This window comes from Papilio xuthus, unplaced genomic scaffold (genome assembly GCF_000836235.2).
Source record: "Papilio xuthus unplaced genomic scaffold, Pxut_1.1 DF827679.1, whole genome shotgun sequence".
In the NCBI taxonomy this organism is placed as follows: Eukaryota; Metazoa; Arthropoda; class Insecta; order Lepidoptera; family Papilionidae; genus Papilio; species Papilio xuthus.
In genome coordinates this window covers 6,158,479-6,178,763 of record NW_013530970.1, presented here as the reverse complement: position 1 = coordinate 6,178,763, position 20,285 = coordinate 6,158,479, and the positions used below count along the sequence as shown (strand labels likewise).

The 20,285-nt window shown below is 47.5% G+C and overlaps 5 protein-coding genes across 5 annotated transcripts in view; 4 read left to right on the top strand and 1 right to left on the bottom strand.

The window, feature by feature from the left end:
• The window catches only part of LOC106117803 (uncharacterized), a 7,230-nt gene extending 5,095 nt beyond the window's left edge, over positions 1-2,135 (top strand). The window contains exon 2 of the mRNA XM_013312248.1: positions 904-2,135. Within this exon, the coding sequence (XP_013167702.1) occupies positions 904-1,887 (984 nt within the window). The 3' untranslated portion in view covers positions 1,888-2,135. The remainder of the gene's footprint in view (positions 1-903) is intronic.
• Positions 2,136-2,760: 625 nt separating this feature from the next.
• Positions 2,761-7,709, top strand: psidin (phagocyte signaling impaired). Its single transcript, XM_013311939.1, has 11 exons — positions 2,761-3,188; positions 3,262-3,486; positions 4,117-4,310; positions 4,459-5,163; positions 5,389-5,605; positions 5,680-5,802; positions 6,038-6,204; positions 6,275-6,462; positions 6,620-6,915; positions 7,049-7,278; positions 7,353-7,709. Exons 1-11 carry the CDS (start codon positions 3,122-3,124, stop codon positions 7,707-7,709), a joined length of 2,769 nt encoding a protein of 922 aa, XP_013167393.1. The 5' UTR covers positions 2,761-3,121.
• Positions 7,710-9,893: 2,184 nt separating this feature from the next.
• Positions 9,894-13,744, bottom strand: wkd (TBC1 domain family member whacked). Its single transcript, XM_013312247.1, has 5 exons — positions 12,975-13,744; positions 11,455-11,576; positions 10,980-11,172; positions 10,286-10,897; positions 9,894-10,201 (listed from the first exon to the last, which is right to left on the bottom strand). The coding sequence occupies exons 1-5, from the start codon at positions 13,106-13,108 to the stop codon at positions 10,192-10,194; spliced, it is 1,071 nt and encodes a 356-aa protein (XP_013167701.1). The 5' UTR covers positions 13,109-13,744; the 3' UTR covers positions 9,894-10,191.
• Positions 13,745-14,003: 259 nt separating this feature from the next.
• Positions 14,004-15,151, top strand: mRpL18 (mitochondrial ribosomal protein L18). Its single transcript, XM_013312249.1, has 2 exons — positions 14,004-14,255; positions 14,709-15,151. Exons 1-2 carry the CDS (start codon positions 14,092-14,094, stop codon positions 15,058-15,060), a joined length of 516 nt encoding a protein of 171 aa, XP_013167703.1. The 5' UTR covers positions 14,004-14,091; the 3' UTR covers positions 15,061-15,151.
• Positions 15,152-16,270: 1,119 nt separating this feature from the next.
• The window catches only part of Pp2C1 (protein phosphatase 2C), a 4,754-nt gene continuing 739 nt past the window's right edge, over positions 16,271-20,285 (top strand). The window contains exons 1-5 of the mRNA XM_013311937.1: positions 16,271-16,747; positions 17,138-17,272; positions 17,672-17,981; positions 18,517-18,687; positions 19,103-20,236. Coding sequence (XP_013167391.1) covers positions 16,444-16,747; positions 17,138-17,272; positions 17,672-17,981; positions 18,517-18,687; positions 19,103-20,236 — 2,054 coding nt within the window. The 5' untranslated portion in view covers positions 16,271-16,443. The remainder of the gene's footprint in view (positions 16,748-17,137; positions 17,273-17,671; positions 17,982-18,516; positions 18,688-19,102; positions 20,237-20,285) is intronic.

Below are 20,285 nucleotides of genomic sequence, written 5' to 3'. Positions count from 1 at the left end.
TTAAGTCAAATTAATGCGAATACATCAATATCTACAATACATTATAAATTTAAACTATTTTAGGCATTTATTATCTTTAAACCAACAACGTAGTATATTTTTTAAAAAAAGAAAGAGAGTAAGGTGGTGTTTTAGTTTTAACAAGCTGTCACAAGATCTTATAATCGATCACATAATGTTTTGGCTGTATGTTTCATGAATTGTTTACATTTGAAAAATGGTTAACACAAGCTATGACGTAGTCATGATGCAGTCTGCCCAGGACAATGAACAACCAGCATTTGACAATTGAATCTAATATGGACGATAACATTATGAATATAAGGAACTATTTGGCGTCGTACCTACGTGTCGACACTCGAGTAAGCAATGATCACGACTCAGAAAAGTGTTAAACTGGCACACATTTAGAATTTAATGCAAGTAGAAATTAACTTGAATTGATGTACAATTAATGTCTGGTACAGAAACCACATTTCTTTATTTTATCAATCCTCATACTAGTACTACTTACTACTACTAATGCTAGTCAAAAACCTCGTGCGCGGAAACAGTATTACTGCTGTGTTAGGATGCAGCGAGCGACCACGACGTCTGCATTATATCAGATGTCCCCGGTTGCCCGGTGCAGGCGCGTGGCGTAATGCATGACGTCGCGCGGCGTGCTCTGCTCCACTAAACTGTGGCGAGCCTCGAACCCGGCACGTTTTCACTTTCATTACGCATTCGAGTCTCGGCCGTGGTTGCCAGATACCGCCCCGCCCCGCCCCGCCCCGCCCCGCGCCCTGCCGGCCGTCAGACAGGAGCGGACCTACAGAATAACTTACATAAGAAATGTGCAACTGTATGCAAATTCTATTTAGTAACCGACTGCCGAACTAACAAATTTTATGATTGTTGCAGGCGGTGTTGTGGGTGGTGGTGCTGCAGTGCGCGGCGTGGCAGTGGCGCGGCGCCAGCGGCCACGGCCGGCTCATCGAGCCCCCCTCGCGCGCCTCCGCCTGGCGGTACGGCTTCGACACGCCGCACAACTACAACGACCACGAGCTCTACTGCGGCGGCTTCACACGACAGTGGAACAGGAACGGCGGCAAGTGCGGCGTGTGCGGCGACGCATGGGACACGCCGGCGCCACGTCCGCACGAGCTCGGCGGCCGCTTCGGGCGCGGTGTCATCGTGCGCCGGTACGCGCCGCGCGACACCATTCTCATCAAAGTTGAGCTCACCGCAAGTCACATGGGTTACTTCGAGTTCAGAGTCTGCGAGGAACCGAAGACGACCACTCAGGAGTGCTTGGACAGACACGTTTTAAAACTCGGTGATCGGAACTCCACCAAATACTACCCTAAGGAAGGGAACAAGATCTACGAAATGAAATATCACCTGCCCGAGGATATTGAGTGTTCGCACTGCGTGCTTCAGTGGAAGTACATAGCGGGCAACAACTGGGGCACATGCGAGGACGGCAGCGGCGCCGTGGGCTGCGGCCCGCAAGAGGAGTTCCGCGCGTGCGCCGACATTGCGATCGGCGGCCGTTTCGCGACCACCACGCGGCGTCCCAGGCCGACATATGTGCCGCCGAGCAGGAGGCCCGCCACGCCCCTGCCCGAGGACTCCACCGGTAGCGCTTGGTACAGCGTTCTCATCGCCGTCATTGCACTGCTGGTCGCTCTCGCCGCGCTCGCTGGTATCTACCTGTACTACTACAGCGGCGGCATGAAGATTAAGGCCCTGTTGAAGTGGGGGTCGGCATCGCCTGCACCTGCACCCGTTCCTCCGCCTAGACACAAAAAGTCATCGATTTCCAGGGAGAATCCTCCAATTATATCCTCACCGAAAATTATTTCTGAGGTGGGATTCGAAACGGTCGATCTCAAAGCCAAGTGATGAATGTTTGAACTGAAAACAACACTGCCACTCGTGTGATCGAGACGCAACGTGGCGCAAGTTCCGGTCAGTGATGCCAATGGAACAACAATTACCGTGTCCTACGTCATTAAGGCTAACCAATTACTTTTTCTGTAATAATATGCGTCGCTCGTTACGTCTTTGGTAACTTAAGCTAGGTTTACTATGTATTTGTAAATTGTGTATATTTTATTGACATACATTAAATAAAATACAACCCAAAATTATTCCGTTTCGTTATTGCAAATAGTTTAGCTGTACTTTCAGCGATTTCATAGATTTTACATAGAGTGGCGCAACGACGCGCAGCTGGTTTACTGATGTAGGTATTATAGATATGTGTTACGTGGGACACTACTACAAACATTCGTTATACACTAAAGGTATAGAAATTTAATTTGAACCTCCACAGTTAAACTAATGGTAAATTATTCGGCGTTGTCTGACGCAGATCGCTTTATTTTCGCCAGCAAGCATACGAAGTTTCTGGTGGCAAACTGGCTTTTCCAAAAAAATCTTAAACTAAAATTTTATCATTGTTGTCACTAAATTGTTTATTAACTTCTCCATCTTCTGATATGACACTTAAAAGTCTGCGAGGATCAATTATAGACAAATAAAGACATTCTGAACCGTTGAGAGAGGCGCTGCTATCGCGGTTTGTTCTATCAGAAATCAGAATATATATTTATAAAACTTACTTAGACACAGAAAAAATTAAATAAAACAAAAAAAATGCATGATATTACGTAACTGTCATGTCATGCCATGCAATTTTCTCAAGCACATAGAGAATTTTGTCATTTTTTGACGCCGACAAATTGGCGCTCTATTGTGTGTATTAAAGAATGATTATTTTGACAAATACGTCTATGAAGTACCGAATTGCTGTTGTATAAAGATTAATAATGTACTTAATAAACGATTGTCTGTCCGTATGCGCATAACGCACAAATACCTATATAAATTATCGAGAATTCGTCTTGTAATAAAATTAATCAGTGCCAAAACGGCAAAATTCAAATAGGAACAAAATATTACTTCTTATCGCCAGTCCATTTATAGAGGTCAATAAAATAAACTCAAAAACAAAATGTCACTGTCAGTTGTCATAAGCAATAAACGACAAGCACAAAACAAACGTGCAGCTAAAGAGTATTAAAAGGCAAGAAATAGTATTTAGTTAGCGAAAGACATATATTGTAAACAGAAAATGGCGGTGCGGCCGCAGCACATGCATGATGGTGGAATTGTAGAACGTCGTTTACGGCCGATATACGGTAAAAATTGTGTTAACCTATAGGAACCTTTATCTGAGAAGTTGCTACTCTGCATCAGCTTGTTTGTTTGCAGACTGGTTGGACAATGGGGTAAATAAGAAAGCGCTTCAGGAAGCCGAAAAAGTTCTCAAGAAGAGTCCTACACTACAAGCAGCGCGCGCTTTAAAAGCTCTGGCGCTTTTAAGGTTAGGAAAAAAGTGTGAAGCTCAGGCGGTGTTGGAGGCGCTGGCCGAGGAGAAGCCGAGCGACGACACCACGCTGCAGGCCATGACCATTTCCTACAGGGAGTCGCAGCAATGTATGTAGCACTGTCTGCAGGACAGTTTGGGTAACCACCCTTACTGGAATAATGTTCAAGAAAAAGGCTGAAGTAACTAACATTACACAGCCCAAAGCAGTAGGCTTGAAGTTTAGCATTTTCGAAAATAGTAATTTAATAAAAAAAAAATTAATATAATAAATTAATGTGCAAAAGTTGACGAAAAAATTAAATTTCTTGCAACAAAATTTTAATCTATACTCTCCCTGGGCCGCTGGGTATTCTACTTCAGTTCTGTAAGTGTAAGGTAAAGAGGTGGGGTCATTGACTGTTTAGGTGGCTACAAAATGAAACATTCATTGGGTTTTTTCATCTAATCTATTTTATCAACTAGTTAATCATACATTTATTAAAGAAACACCCAAAGACTGGTGATGAAGAAAGAGACAGCCAGATATTTAAATTTACATTAAATACAACATGTTGAATTAAAAATTGGTTAACAAATGAAATATTAAAGGGTGATTAACAGTTGATTTAACTAGTCAGTGGAATCAACTCTCATCGCTATGGGACAGAGGACATTATAGAATAGTTGTGTATTGTGCAAAGCATGGCACAAGTTTGTGGCATGGTGCAGCAGTGCGAAGGTAGTGTGTGTGTGTGCAGTGCAGAAGGTGTGTGAGGCGTACGAGGCAGCGGTGCGAGCAGAGCCAAGCAGCGAAGAGCTGCACTCACACCTGTTCATGGCTTACGTGCGCGTGGGTGACCACCGTGCGCAGCACCGCGCCGCGCTTCAGCTGTACCGCATCGCGCCCAAGAACCCTTACTACTTCTGGGCGGTTATGAGCATTGTGCTGCAGGTACCTCACCTTACACCTAAACTTTATTACTATGCCAAACATATACATAAAGTTAATTACAATTTAGACAGTACTTGGTGTAATATATGCCATTGATTGTTTGGAATGCCTCTATTCAATCCATTTTTAAGAAAGGTCTGCATTTCAGGCTAAGTCTACAGAAGATGTTTCCAAAAAAGGTATTCTCCTCGCACTAGCGCAGCGAATGGTGGATAATTTTATAATGGAGAACAAAATGGAAGCAGAACAGGAGGCAAGGCTGTACATGATGATCCTGGAGCTGCAGGAGAAGTGGGAGGACTTGCTCGCATTCGTCGAGGGCCCAGTGTACGCGCAGCTTGTGCCCGGCTCCATGCTGCAAGCCAGCATACCCTACCTCAGAAGACTCGGCCGTTGGAGGAGATTAAATTTGGTTTGCAAAGATCTCCTTTGGGAGAATCAGGACCGCTGGGACTACTACATGCCCTATTTCGATTCCGTTTTCGAATTGATGAAGGGCGCCGAGTGCGACGAGAGCGAGGGCTCGGCGGACGACACGGCGGAGAAGTGCCACGAGTTCATCTGCTCGCTGGTGGAGAGCGTGTCGGCGGGGCGCGCGCTGCGCGGGCCCTACCTGGCGCGCCTGGAGCTGTGGCGGCGGCTGGCGGCGCACGAAGCGGGCGGCGAGGCGGCCGCGCTGCTGGGGAGTGCGCGCGCACTCTGCGTGCAGTACCTGCGCGTGTTCGCCGCCAAGCCGTGCGCCGTCGCCGACCTCAGGCCGTACCTAGCCATCATCCCGCAGCAGGAGCGCGAGGACCACTGCAGAGACTTCCTCACGTGCCTGGACTTCGATGAGAACAGCGAGCCCGACAATGTTAGTATATTTCCGCTCACAATGTTTTTTACGTTGAAAGGTTTCGTGTCGGGCGTTCCACGGACATCGGGGCTGCATCGGTTGAACGATGGAATTTTAAGCCTCCATGATATTTAACATGACACTTAAATATGTAAGGTTTTTAAATGAAGACCGGGCTAGTTTTATGGGGGAGGATTCGATTACTAAAAGATAAATTGACTCGAAGACGGTCGCCATCGGCAGGCGGCGGACATCCAGCGGCACGTGTCGTGTCTGTGCGCGTGGCGGCTGTGCGCGCCGCCGCCGGACGCCGCGGACAGTCTGGCGCTGGCGGACGCGCTGCGGGCGCACTACCTGCGCTGCGTGGGCGCCGCCCCCGCGCCCACACCGCCCGCGCCCACAGACGCCAGCCCCGCGGACGCCTACGCCACGCTCGCCGCGCACCACTACTGTTACGCCGGTAGGAGCGCGCCCACGCACATCGCCCTCAAAGAACGAAGAATACACGCGTATATAACAATGATGGCATTGCAGCGGTGCAGCGGCACGAGGCGGGCCCGCTGGTGCAGGCGCTGGGCGTGCTGGAGCTGTGCGCGCGGCGCTCGCCCGCGCAGCCGCACGCCAAGCTGCTGCTGCTCGCACTCTACCACATGCTCGGTACTTAACTTACTTAAAATTTTGCCACCCGAAAAAGGAAACCTCCTCCGCCGGCTCGGACACATCCGCGACGTTCGCGAGGATTAAGTTGTCCAGCATTTCTTGCGGATATATGTTCTCAAACATAGCGGTTTCACCGACTCTTGCGCGTCTGCGGAATCGGCTCCCCACCGCGCTCGGCCGGGTGCGGGGCGAGGCGGGAGACGCAGTGGTGAGTGTGGTGCGGTGTGCGCAGGCGCCGGCAGCGCGGCGGATGCGGCGTTCGCGCGGCTGGAGGCGAAGCACGTACAGCTGGCGTCGCTGGGGTGGCTGCACGCGGCGCGCCTGCCCGCCGCCGCGCCCGCTCTCGCAGCAGCGCGCCTCGCCGACGTCCACACCTTCTACCAGCACCACGCCAAGGACGTCAGTATACCTCCGCCTCTCGTTTACTAAACACGCCGGCCGCCGTTGACCGAGGTAGTTGGGCCCGCAGAGCGTGGAGCAGCTGACGTACGCGTACAAGTACGGCACGTTCGAGAAGCTGGTGGAGCTGGGGGCGTGGCGCGCGCGGCTGGAGGCGTGCGCGTGGGCGGCGCTGGCGGCCCGCGAGCGCGCCCTGCTGCAGCCGCCCGCCCCGCCCGCCGGCCCGCCCATACCGCCCGCTTTGCCGGACGCGCTCACGTGAGTCGCCGCTGTTCGATAATTAGATCATTAAAAAAAATCGAGACCTTCGTACACTTAGCGATGTAAAACCCGCTGTGAAACTCCGCAATTTTAGTCGCTTAGCGAGTTACACCATACGATGTCATAACTATAAGTAAGATGTCCGGGTGCGCAGCGACAACCGCGACCTGAGCGTCATAGTGAGTTGGGAGCCGGCGCAGCGTCGCGTCGCGGAGCTGCGCGCGCGCACCTTCGAGCGCGACGTGGCCTACCTGCGCCTCAAGGACGCGCTGGTGCGCGCGCTGGCGCTGTGCGCGGAGGCGGCCGCGGCGCACGACAACACGCACCTGCTGCGCCAGCTCGACGTCTGCGTGGACGCGTTCGACGCCGCCATGGAACGCTGCAGGCGCGAGTACCGCGCCCCCGAGGAGGACCTCAGCGTTTCCGCCCCCCTGCCTTCTAGGATTTTTGGTGAGGGAATTTTTGAATACCGCCGCAAAATGATTTTGTAATAGTAAATAAATAATCATTTTTACCGATAGTCGCGTTTATGTCGATGGAATATTTCAAGAAGTAATAAAGTTAGATGTATTGTGAACGTCAGCGCTGGTGCAGTCTCCGGCGTCGTACGGCGCGCTGTACACGCGCTTGCTGCGCGTGGCGCGCGCGGCGTGCGAGCGGGGTGAGGGCGAGGGCGGGGCGGGGGCGGTGGAGCGCGCGGCCGCCGCTCTGAGCGCCGCCCTGCGCGCCGCGCGCCCCGCCCTCGCGCACCTGGCGCCCGCCTCGCTCTGGCACACGAGGGATGCGCTCGAGCAACTCTCCAACGTCCTAGAGGTGAGGCTTCCTCCGGTGGCTCGACGACGGTACGATGCGGAACCTCGGTCACCCGATGCTTTTCTAATTTGCAGTTCGCGGGAGTGATGACGTACGTGATGGGCGTGTGCCGCGAGGTGGTGACGCCGACCAACTCGAGGAAGGCGAGCAAGAAGAAGGCGAGCGTTTCCCCGGAGCGCGCGGCGACGGGGCGCGCGCTGGGGGAGGCGGGCGGCGAGGCGGCTGCGCTGCTGGGGGAGGTGCGGGCGCGGCTGGAGGCGTGGCCCGCCGCCTGGGCCGCGCCGCACCTCGCCTCGGGTGTGGAGGACCGGCTGGCGGGGGAGTACCGCTGCCCGGTGGCGGGACAGCTGGAGCGCAGCTACCGGGAAGCGCTGCGCCACGCAAGGGACACGCTCGACGATAAAATTAAATACTTGAAGAGTATGCAGTGACGGCGCAGTGCAGTGACCGCGTAGTGCAGCGACTGCGCAGTGCAGTGACGGTGCAGTGCAGTCCAGTGCAGTGCAGTCCAGTGCAGTGACAGTGCTACACGACACATACATATCCTGTACATAGAGTGCGGCGCGAGGACTCGTCTACTCGTTTTTATATGCTACAAAAAATAGCAAGTGATAGAAACGCCCTTATTATTTTTAATATAAAAGTTAACATGACTCCCTTTTTTTCCTTGAAATTAAAATGACACCGCGTATATTATTGCATACGGCGAAGCCAGGGGCGGTTGTTAACGTGCCGTCCTACCAAGAGACACATCTACCCCCAACAGTGAGCTGTCAGATCTTCTATATATGTTGAGGAAATCCCGCTTATTGTCACTTGTTGACGCTAAATCATTTGTTGGCGACACATTGGTAGCTTCGCTTCGTGCGCTGCTGGTTCTAGTCAATGAGGCACCTCCGCTCCCCACTTGCCCCGCGGGGGGAGGACAAGAGCCTGTTTCACTCACTTCGCAGTATTTTGTAAAAAACTATTAATGCCATTTTTATGTATTAACAATTGTCCCAGAAATGTAAATAAGTACTATAAAATCTGAAAAGATTCCTAGGTTCCAAACCTTGCTTTGGAGAGTTTTGTAACATCCAGGGTGTATTGAACTTTATATTGAAAAGGAATACTGATAGAATATTATCATACCAATATTTTTATATGATCAGCGGCAAATATCATATCTGTTACTAATAAAATTGTAGTTTTATTTTAGTGAAAATTTTCTCTGATTGTGCACCGAGGGCACTCAACATAGGAGCTCCCCTTACATTCTGGTCCCGGCTAGTGGCATGCATTTACTCACATACATTTCAACAAGCAGACAACTATTTAGTTTTACAGTGTTGATAAAAACACACTTGATAACGCCGTATGCGACGTAGTCCGTCGATGAGGAACCTTGCTCGGAGAATGCCATTGGAAGTTTGGTCACACTTTAATGTTGTACACAGTATAATTCACTAATATTAAATTGTCCTAACTCTGATGAGACATCAATATGAGCCACTTTGCGGCTAACGATGTGGTATAATTGTCCGCAGTAGGAGGCGGTGGGGGTGGCGCTGGATGTATGTCATTGTAAGCCACATATTAGGTTATTCTAATATTTTATTATGGGAATGTTAAGAGATCGGTTCCATAATGAAATAAAAAAATCATGTAAATAACTTTATATATTTTATTTACAACACGAATATTACAATAAATTATAATTTTAGACAAAATTTAAAAATTGACAAGAAAATAAATTATTTTTACATTTTGTTGGTTTACGTTTCGAGTTTCGACAAATGTTAAACAATAAAAATACTAATTAGATTGTGCGACAGCGACGCGCCCCGCGCCCCGCACCCGGCGCCCCGCACCCCGCACCCCGCACTCGCGGCCACGTCCACTGAGGACATCCTCACGCAATGCCACACACACACACACACACACACTTCACTCTACTCCGCCAAGTCAACCAGCAAATACGAAACATTAAATGTATTTGTAAAGATCTGTAGAATGCATTGACCTCAACATAATGAGTAATAAAAGTATTATCTTAAAATGTGATCAGTGAAGTTTGCAAGCTGTTTATCAATCATATAAGATAGCATGTCCTGATAGACTAAACAGTTGCTGTCGAGATGTGGAATAATGCACGTGGAGTGCTCGCCCACTATAGAGAAGTCCGAGTGCGGTGAGGGGTGCGCCTGCGGGGCGTGCGGGGTGCGCCTGCGGGGCGTGCGGGGTGCGCCTGCGGGGCGTGCGGGGTGCGCCTGCGGGGCGTGCGGGGTAGGCCTGCGGGGCGTCTGCGGGAATGTGTCAGAGTATGGAAATGATTCAATTAAATGTTAACCTCCTCGGACGTCTATTTGTACTTGCACCGGAACAAAACTTACGCAACAAACAAGACTTAGCAGGAATTTGTCAGACTGCGCCGCCCCCCGCCCCCCGCGCCCGCGCCGCACCTTTCGGCTATACATTTTGATTATTATCATTTAAATTAAAAGACGGTCTTTAGTCATTTAGCAAAGATGATGTTCCACCGTGGCTGCGGGGGCGGGGCGGGGCGGGGAGAGCGGCGGCGCTCGCTTACGTATAAGATATAAGATAAATAAATACGACATAAACAAAATGTACACAATGAAAGTAAGACGCACACAGAGAACGCTCTCGTGTATATTTACAGACTTAACCTACATATGCAATATACACATTCTTATCACAATGTATTATTATTGAACATTATACTAAATAAGTAAAGTCAGAATACTGCAGCACATCGGAATGTGGTTTTACTTCACATGAAAGCCGGAACATCACCATGTGAGTGGGGGTGGTGGGGGGCTCGCGGCCGGCGGCGCGCGCTCAGCTTCACAGCGTGTGGAAGAGGTCGCGCGCGTTCTTGGAGTACCGCCGGTACGAGCACTCGCTGAATCAGCTGCCGCTGCAACCAACAAGCGCGGTGTGTGAGCGGGCAGGCGGTCAGGCAAGCGGGCGGGAAGGTAGGCGGGCGGGAGGAGATACATACCTGCGGTCGTGCAGGGCGCGGCGGCGCGCGGTCTGCCGCTGGTGTTCGAACTCGAAGTCGTCCTCTGTCAGGGCGAGGCGCTGCATGTGCTGCAGCAGGTAGTCCTCGGCCAGCACGGCGGGCGGCGGATGGCGCAGCAGCTCCAGCGTCTCACAGAGGCCGTGGGCGCGGCGGCGCGCGCGCGCAGGGCCCAGCGTGCCCGCCAGGATGACGAGGGCCGCTTTGAAGAGCACCTTGACTCCCTCGCAGAGGAAGCAGTCCCAGACGCGCAGCAGGCTGTCCCAGGGCAGCGTGCGGGTGAGCGCGCACAGGAACCACTCGGTGGCGTAGAGCACGGGCTCGACCTTGTGGCGCAGCAGGTGGCGGTGCACGGCGGGCGCGGTGCGGCGCAGCAGCGCGTGCAGGATGTCGCCGTCGCGCTGCAGCACCTCCAGGCCGGGGTTGTAGTAGCCGCTGAGGTACTTGTCGCTGATGCTCACCAGGCACCAGAAGGCCTGCACGGCGGGCATGTGCATCAGCAGGAAGGCGGCGACTGGCGCCTGCGCCTGGAAGTACCCCACCTTGGGGTTCAGCACGGAGTACGCCTTCAGCACCGAGAACAGCTCCTGTTGCCTGTCATCGACACCGCTTCGTGTAATATCATGTATTAAATGTACTTGGGTAAGGCCGAAGGGACGGGTTCGAGACGACTCACCCGAGGCCCTCCTCGCGGATGAACATCTCGTGGTAGGGGAACTGGCGGTGCAGGTCCTTGCGAATATCGTCCATGCACTTGGGGTCCCCGGGCGCGCGCAGCAGCTCCTCGTAGTCGTGCGGGTGCTTGTCGAGCAGCAGCTGCCCGCCGCACAGGTACAGCCACGCCTTGGGCCGCACCGACGCCGGGATGCCTGCACACCTCACGTTACTTCACACTTGCATGTTATGTTACATCATATTTGCTAGCTGGATGATACAATTTTACTTAAATAATATTATGCCAAACATAAAGTAATGGCATATGATAGTAGACATTTCTATGTATTGTTTTGACGTAAATCGAAACATCCTGTAGACAAGTTTTATACAAAAGTATTTTCCCTTTTTTTTATAACCTTTGTGTTTGTGTTAAGTTACGGCGTCGTTCTGACAAACATGTATGAGGAGGGAAACGAGAGATGGGGGAGACGCACCTTTCCTACAGCGCTCGCGCACCTTCTTGTAGTTTCTGCTCATGAAAGCTTCCCAATTGTCGAGCATGCGCAGCCACTTCTGCTCGCGCTTCAGGATCGTGCTCGGGGATACGGTCCTCTTGCTGCAAACAAATATTCTCATCATTACTTTAATTATATTGCTATGCTATTGAGGAATATTTACACCGAATCCGTGTTCAGTCTGTTGAATACTCTTCATTCATGTTGAATATGTAATTCTCTATTTACTCAGACAAAACAAACAAAACCTTTTACTTTCCACCGCGCATCGAATCGAGCTTGCGCACAATGCATTTGCGAAACACTTCGGCGCCTAGGTTCTCACCATTTTTACAAGTTATAATAACAATCGAATGTTGCAGCACGTGTGGGGCGCGGAGGGAGGCAAAGCATTGTGTCACTGGGCGGCGAGGCACGATAACCTACGCAATATAATTTCACCTGACACCGCTCAAGTTTTTACGTACGACTGCTGACGTCGCAAACGCTACGCCACAATAAAACTGGTATCCCCACTGTGAAGCGAGGAAGAGGGTGAAAGACTTCACAACATCACAATTTTGTTGTTGACTCCTCTGAGGGTCTAGACTCCTCCTAAGGTTTTGGCCTAGTTTATGGAATTAACTGACCAGAGATGGAATGTATAGCAAACTATCACTGGAGGCTGACTTTTAATCAAAGCTTGTTAAAAAGTTTTAGTTCAACTAACTGACACAAAAATACACCTAAAGAAATAGAATTATTAATATTCAACATAGCAAGAACAAAAACTCAACAAACTGTCCATGCACTTGCGACACTGGGCATGCCAAATTTTCTAGTTAACCTTTAACACGCCCCGCCCACCCCCACATACATTCACAAAGACAGCTAAGCACCAGCCAGCAACCAGTACATAATCACCCTTCAGAAAATATTAGAACAGTGGTATTTCCCACAACAATATTTGTTAGGTGCACAAATGGGCTAAAATCACCGGTACTACTTGTACCACAATGATGCAGACGAAAAGTATAAAGTGGAAGCAATTCCAGGTTATGTTTAATGAGTGTACATGCCATAGGACTAATTTTAGTCTATGTTCTCTTCCAACCCTTATAAGCAAATTATGTGAAGTGGATTTGGGGGAGAATTGAATGCACAGAGAGAGGATATTTACCCTTCCTATGTGCCATTTCATGCCTGTCTTGTGTGGTTATGGCGGTCCGTTTGTGCAGCAGATGTTATTGTTGCTTGTGTCTACCACTGTTGTAATACGGACATGGGAGGTAGCACATGTGGACATTGGCTTAACCATTTGACTATCATGTTTAAAAAAATTTTAAATGCTGTTCTTCAATATTAAGATTTATGCATATTAAACATATTTGTACTAAGCTATTATTGTAGTTACTTGCGCTTCGCTTGCAGAGTTTATATGTAAAATAATATATCATAGTTTTAAAATGAAAAATTGGCGATGGTAACCAATTGTCGGGATTGTTCACTTTTATACTTACGGTTCTGGACTGTACTGAGCACCTCCAAAAAATCCATGTCTATCGGGCTGTGTGGTCACTGAGGAGCATATCGATGCGTTGTCTGCCTGCTCACCGCGGTCCCCCGCACTCTTAACGCTCTTCTGTAACGACATTATCGAAAACGTATCTCTATCACTATCTTCTTTCTACCATCACGCACGAAATTTCGCCACAATGCACTGTGGGCAGTAAAATTGATTATAAATCATGTAATTATTCCGGATGTTCACGCCCGTCCACGAATCACAACACCCCAATGCAATTTCGTAAGTCAGTCATGGATAGTGAATTATTAATTGAAAACATGCCGATCTTTATTCATGATCCATCCGCACTTTCCTAACGAAAATAAAATCACTAAGCATTTGCAACAATGAAAAGAATGCAAAAAACCACAACAAACTATAAAATATAAAACATTGAATTTGCGAATGTCCTGCTTGCTCACTACATACACATTAGAGATGGGCGTTGATTTATCGAACTAGTTGCATCAACCGTTGATAATCCTTCAAAATTTTAACCAAAGAATACATAAAATAACCGTTGGCCGTTTTTAACCGTTGACCGTTTTTCATTTAACTACATGAATTCAACTCAAATAGAGGCAGGAATCACTGGTCGTCTTCTTTTTTCTCCACCAGTCTTCGAATCTTATTGAATGTGTCATCAAGTACATACTTGACAAAATCTACTCGTTTTTAGAGTAGGTTAAAAAAAATTAAAACTAACGAAACGTCGTTGACTACAAAACATAGCCGTCAACATCCCATCTCTAAAACAATACACATCGCAGATAACAGATAGCACAAGCAGCACAGATAGCAGCTAGCAGCTAGATCATAGACAATGCCAAGAGTATGTGATATCGAAAATCGGTTCCACAATCGAATTTAATAATAATATATTAATAATAAGATATGGCCTAGATGGCTTAATGGTCTTGTAACTAGACCATAAAATATTTTAAAAACTATGGTTAAAAAAAAGTACATGAAAAACATTTTATATACTCTTTGAACAAAACAACATAACCTTACAATTTTTGTTTAGTTTTATTTTTAGAAATCGTCTTAGCAATTTAAATGCTATTAAAATGTTTTCATCGAAGAACCATAGTATTTTAAGCCAACTTGTTAGATTTTCATCTTCGAATCCAGAATTTGTAAACAGAAATCCAAGGAATCTGGAAAAACTCCGCATAGCCCGTAAACCCGATGGTTACCATTTAGAAAAACCTGGACGTAAATATTGGCACAAGTATGTGCTCAGTTGATTTTATTTATAGTTCTTATATTCTTTCTTATTCAATTACTTAAATAAAATATTGTTGTTTTTTATCTGCGCTCGGTTTACATAAGCACTATTGACCCTCTCATTTTAACTAAACGTTACCAAGTTTTACTGGATAAAAGAGGACATTACATTACCCTATTAATTATTGTGAAGTAATTCTTACGGTGAAGGAAAACATGCAACCTGCACATATCTGAGAAGAAATCCAAAGATATGTGTGAAGTCAACCAACCCGCACTGGGCCAGCGTGGTTGACTATGGCCTAATCGCCCTTAACTTAGGGTAGGCTCCAAGCCCCTCGGTGGGGACGTATAGTGAGGTGATGATGATGATGATGATTAATTACTGGTATCAACGGAGGTTGTTTTAGTAAGATAAGGCAGTAGCAAGTATTGATTGTATAATTGTAACTTTCAGGTTAGTATTGACAAGGAGCAACAGGACAGTTACAGCACAAGTTATTCACTTTGTGAATGGGCCTGTTGTTGAAGCTAGGACCTCTGAATGGGCCTTAAAGAAACAACTATACAGCATCACAGACACATCTGCATACTTCAATTTAGGCAGAGTTTTTGCTCAAAGATGTTTGGAATCGGGCATCAGTGAAATGTATTGTGATATAAAACCTGTCAAAGGAGGAAAAGTTGAAAAGTTTTTGAATGAAGTAATTCATGGTGGTGTTAAACTGGAGGAGCCACATGTGTACAAGAAACCTAATCCTTGGGATATGCACAGACCAGAAAAACCATGGGAAGTTGTCGAGGAATAAATAGACATAAACCCATTTCTGTTTATTTTAGTTTTACAATAAATTCTATGTAGTAAAATAAAACCTTTTGACATTATTACCACATAAGAAAATGTACTTGACTATCCCCCATTTATAACTTGACCAGATGTCCCGTTTTGAATAGGACTGTCCCATTTTATAGATACAAGTCCCGGGGTCCCCGGCATAGAGCCGGACTTTTTAAATACACATACAAAATGGTACATTTTAAGAATTTGTTATTCTATATTAAATATAATAAAACATTTCTTTTCTATGTCTACAACCTAATGTCAGCAATTACAACATATTTGTGAATATTTTTTTTTATCAAGTGCCCTACAGTGACGTCATGCTATAGTCATTTGAGCATTTGCAGTTTGATAGTTGGACATTTATTAGGAAGGCACTCGGTTTTGCGATAATAGCGCGGACGATGCTGCACGGGAACAGCTAGTTAATTATATAATATATAATTAATGTATGTTATCCATACATATATGTTTAAATCATATTTGTTATCCAAGGAAAAAATTGTTGGTGTTGTAGTTACATAAGTACTGAGTAGTTTTATTGCCACCGAGGGTGTTACTGTGAGTAAGAAGCTCAAATGATTGTGTTTTTCTCCCAAATGACAGGTATCTTGAAAATACCTCCCCCTCCTAAAGAAATCACGGTTAAAATAATAAACACATTTAACCTGCTACTTTAATATTGAGGGGTTTGTTTGTTTTACAAAAAATAAGTTTATTAGGACAAATCCATGGTTTAAACGTATAGCTAGTACACTCTTAAGTTAATATAAGTTTTAATTTTATGAACTATTTATGTTCTGTTGGTTCTGAACAATTTAAGCATCGTGTATAATCGGCCTTATAAAATTATTAGGGCTTGCTTGCTTGTGGCTTCCAATAATTCTATAGACTATACCAACGACAATAAATACCAAGTAAATACTTTTGAATAGTTTTTAATTGGTTAAATTACTACCTTATATTTTAGTATTTTCTTTGTTACTATGATTTTATGAGTAAATATAATATTTTTAAACGCTTCCGAATAAATTTAAAAGCGTCTATATACCTATCTATACATAATTAGGTACGTTACGTCTCTCGCATGTAAAATGGCGGAATTCACTATGGCGTCTGTGAATTTTAGTTTGTAGGGAAATCTCTGATATACAGTTTTCTCTTTCTGACACATTGCGACATCCATAGGAAAGTGAACACGCGTAGCAATCAATATGTCCACGTGACCTGTCTTTTTCAGTTCTCTTTCGACTCGCAACTAGAGTAATTGCAAATGCAAAATGTGGAAAAGTATATTTGATAGCAAAATCATAATATTTTGCGTTTAAGTTATTGTGTTACCGTTTACAAAATGCCACCATCAATTGGTGTTAATTTACGTGTGACTGGACACTGCAGTCAAGGCGGGAGAAAGTATATGGAAGATTTGTTTTCCGTTGCCTATCAACAAACGGAAGACGAAAGGGATTTGGAGTATGCTTTCTTCGGTATATACGATGGCCATGGAGGAAGCGAAGCTGCAGCCTTTGCAAAGGAACATTTAATGGATTCTATTGTGAAACAACGGCAATTCTGGTCGGACAACGACGAGGATGTCCTCAAAGCCATTCGCAATGGTTACATGTTGACCCACTTGAACATGTGGAAAGAACTAGGTAATTCTATGTCAACGGTTCATTATCAGTTTTGATTTTGAGTGCATCATCAGTAGAATTGAGAATTGTTGGAGGAGAATGTCTGCACTCTCTGATTGGGCAAAGTAATTCGTGTGACCTTGTTGTGTGCTCACTTTGTTTTTTCTGAGTGCTTTGACATTGAGTCAACAAAAGAGATTTAAATTGTTTTTCCAATGCTCTAGCTAAAGAATAGTTGGAGCTACTATCTCAGCTTATGGTGTATAATTGCACAATATTTGGGATTCCCACACATTTTGCAAAGTGAAAGCTGTTTTACCAGTTTTCATGTTGTATAATTTTTTATTTTTTCAAGTAACTTAACTATCAGTTAATGGTGATTTCTAAATTGTTTATAATGATATCTTTCAGAAAAATGGCCCAAAACTGTGACAGGGCTGCCAAGCACGGCAGGGACCACAGCCAGTGTTGCATTCATCCGCCGGGGAAAAATATACATAGGGCATGTGGGTGACTCCGCTATAGTGCTGGGATATCAGAAAGATGGTCAGTATGCTCATTGTTACATTTGCCTAAATTTTTGACTTTTTTGGAATTTACTGACCCACTCAACATAACAGTCAATATACTATAAGTAGACATGTACAGAAAGACAACACAAGCAAAGTTTCCACTGTAGCACTTGTATAAAAACATTGTCCCTTCTGTCATAATGTATTTTAGTGTTTACAGTAGCGACAGTTCACAATCTTACAGTTGAACTGTTATTATCATCCATATTGCATTTACAGCGGCCGTTTTTAAAGATTTTAGGCCATTTTTAGAGATTAAGTATAACAATAATTGTATTTAAAATATCAAATAAGAAGTTATTAAAGTTATAATTTGTGATTGTGTCATTTAGTTCTATTGCAGTACTCATGAGTTGTGAATGATTCATTGTAGGTTGTGAAGAGTGGGCGGCTAAACCACTAACATCAGATCATAAACCTGAATCAAGCGCAGAAATAGAAAGGATTCAGAGATGTGGGGGCAAGGTGATCACCAAGGCGGGCGTGCCGCGCGTCGTGTGGAATAGACCGCGTCTCGGGCATAAGGGACCAATCAAGAAGAACACTCCAATGGATGAGATACCATTCTTAGCTGTGGCGAGGTCACTCGGGGATCTCTGGAGCTACAACCCCCAAAACGATGAGTTCATTGTCAGTCCAGACCCGGATGTGGGGGTGTTGACCATAGACCCTGCCAAGTTCAGGTGAGCAGCCTTCCCTCCATCACAATGTGCACAAATATAATGTGCAGTTACTACAAACAACCTTATTGCTAGAATGTATTGACACTTAACTTAAAAGTGTTTTATTTTTGCGGTTTTTGTTTTTAAATATGATCTAGAATAAAAACACCACTAAAACTTCTTTAGCCTAATTACTTGAAAATTTTCACACCACCTCTCATTGCAAATACAAAAGTGAATAACCATTGTAACAGTGTATGTAAGTGTATGTATAAGTACACATCGGAGGGAGGGGGCGTTAGCCGATGACAGACCTTTGTACCGGCAGTAGGTGTCGGTACGTGAATGAGAACAATAACACAACGAATGCTACACCCATTTTAGGTTTATTCCAAAAACATTGAGGATACAATGTTATTTTCTGGCAACAGCTAGTTTAATGAGAAAGCAATGTAAACTATAAAAGTAATATTATAGAAATTTCTTATTAAAATAGATAGGTTTTAAGAAATAGCTGAGTGGTCATGTAATGTAATGTAATGTTTGAATATTTCAGATGTTTAATATTTGGCACGGACGGGCTGTGGAACATGATGTCTGCGGAGGGCGCGGTGGCGCTGGTGCAGGCCACGGAGCGGCACAACGAGGCCGCGCTGCTGGGCGCTGCCGGCCCGCCGCGCGACTGGCTCAACCCTTCCAAGAGCCTCGTCGACCACGCCCTCGAGAGGTACTCCCACCTCTCCCGACTCCCTGCTGCTTCACTTGTCTATGTCTCTTTGTCACTACATCTATGTATGCATGCTCATGTTTGGATAGATGGATGTTTATTTATATAACAATCCAAGAAATACACACAATATCCAGAATATTGTTCCTTGTGCTCACTGCAAAAGATACCTTGTCGACTTCTGTGTACAGTAAACATGAATTTATAAAGTTAGCGCGTACCATCTTACGACCACATCATCACAATATCAGGTGGGAGCATGGTCAAGTGCTGGCTTATTCTATAAAAAAAAGAGCAACTTCATGGATTAAGCTGAATTTTGGTTTAGATGTAGACCGCGTGACTGCCTGATCCAGGAAATGTGTATGGTTCCTGAGGAATATGTTTCTTATTTTCAACAAATGTTATTTTTCAGATGGTCCAACACCCGAATGAGAGCTGACAATACATCAGTGGTGACTCTGATGCTGGACCCGCCGGGCCCTCCGCGCGCCACCGTGCTGCGCTCGCGCACCGGCGCCCCGCACCGCACGCACGCCCCGCACGCCTCCGCTCCGCACCCCGCGCACCCCCCGCACGCCTCCGCACCGCCCGCCGCGCCCTCCGCATCCGTCACTCCGGCCACTCCCGCCGCTCCCGCCACTCCCGCCACTCCCGCCGCACCACCAAACGGCGATGGCGACTCTCGGCACGTGCCACAGAATGGTCTCACCATCATGACGCGGTACTCCGAAGTCGACAAACCTGCTTCTGCACCGGACGCCGCCGACAAGACACCGTTGCCCCCGTGTGCCACCCTAGACGGACGCTTCTCCATACCCAGTCGAGAGGAGACGCCGCGCGAGAGCCCCGCAGATACTATCACTAATTATGGCAATCCGGCGGAGTCTTACTTCATGGCGCGGCTGTTAAATCGAAGTCGCGTCGTCAATACGCTGTCGGAGGTTTACGAGGAGATCGTGAACAGACCGACGTCGCGCGCCACCTCGGAGGCCCCCGAGGCGCCGCCCGCCACCGCGCTGCCCGAGACGGCGGGGGACGACGCCGACCAGCCCGCGCCCGACCCTCGCGGCGATGCAGCCCCCGACGCGCCTCCCGCGAACTCCTCGCCGGCCTCGTCCGCTCGTCCGGACCCCGATGGCGGCATACAGATCAACGAAGTGTCGTCCAGCTCGCCCACAGACGCCCCGCGACCTCGCGGCCGCAAGCCTAGGGCCGACGCCAGGCGCGACGTCGTCCCCAACGACCGAGTCCTGCGCTCGCATCCTCACCACGAGCCCGACGCCCCCGGCCGACCCCACACGCGCCAAACTCGCGGCAAGAACCTCGAACGCGTCGTCATCCTGACGCGACGCCCGACCCCCAAGTCAGAGCGCCGCGATCACTCCCCGGCGGTGGAGGCGCGGGGAGTGGGGCGCCGCGCCCCCGACTGCGCCGAGGAGGAGGCGCGCCGGACGCGATCGCAGTTAGCTTCGGGAAACTGCGCGCGCGCCCCGGGGCCGGCGCGGCGTGCCGCGGCGGCGCGCGGGGCGCACTACAAGGAGAACTTGTGCGGGAGGACGCGCGCGCGCACCGCGCCCGCGCCCCGCCTGCGCGCA

What these genes read in the sequence shown, in the direction of transcription:
- psidin (XM_013311939.1), top strand. Translation starts at nt 3,122, where the DNA reads ATGGCGGTGCGGCCGCAGCACATGCATGATGGTGGAATTGTAGAACGT. An exon ending in CTACAGGGAGTCGCAGCAAT is followed by an intron (nt 3,487 to 4,116) that starts GTATGTAGCACT and finishes GTGTGTGTGCAG; the next exon opens with TGCAGAAGGTGTGTGAGGCG. An exon ending in AGAACAGCGAGCCCGACAAT is followed by an intron (nt 5,164 to 5,388) that starts GTTAGTATATTT and finishes CGCCATCGGCAG; the next exon opens with GCGGCGGACATCCAGCGGCA.
- wkd (XM_013312247.1), bottom strand. Translation starts at nt 13,108, where the DNA reads ATGTCGTTACAGAAGAGCGTTAAGAGTGCGGGGGACCGCGGTGAGCAG. An exon ending in GCGCGAGCGCTGTAGGAAAG is followed by an intron (nt 11,173 to 11,454) that starts GTGCGTCTCCCC and finishes TGAGGTGTGCAG; the next exon opens with GCATCCCGGCGTCGGTGCGG. An exon ending in ATCCGCGAGGAGGGCCTCGG is followed by an intron (nt 10,898 to 10,979) that starts GTGAGTCGTCTC and finishes TGTCGATGACAG; the next exon opens with GCAACAGGAGCTGTTCTCGG.
- mRpL18 (XM_013312249.1), top strand. Translation starts at nt 14,092, where the DNA reads ATGTTTTCATCGAAGAACCATAGTATTTTAAGCCAACTTGTTAGATTT. An exon ending in GGACGTAAATATTGGCACAA is followed by an intron (nt 14,256 to 14,708) that starts GTATGTGCTCAG and finishes TGTAACTTTCAG; the next exon opens with GTTAGTATTGACAAGGAGCA.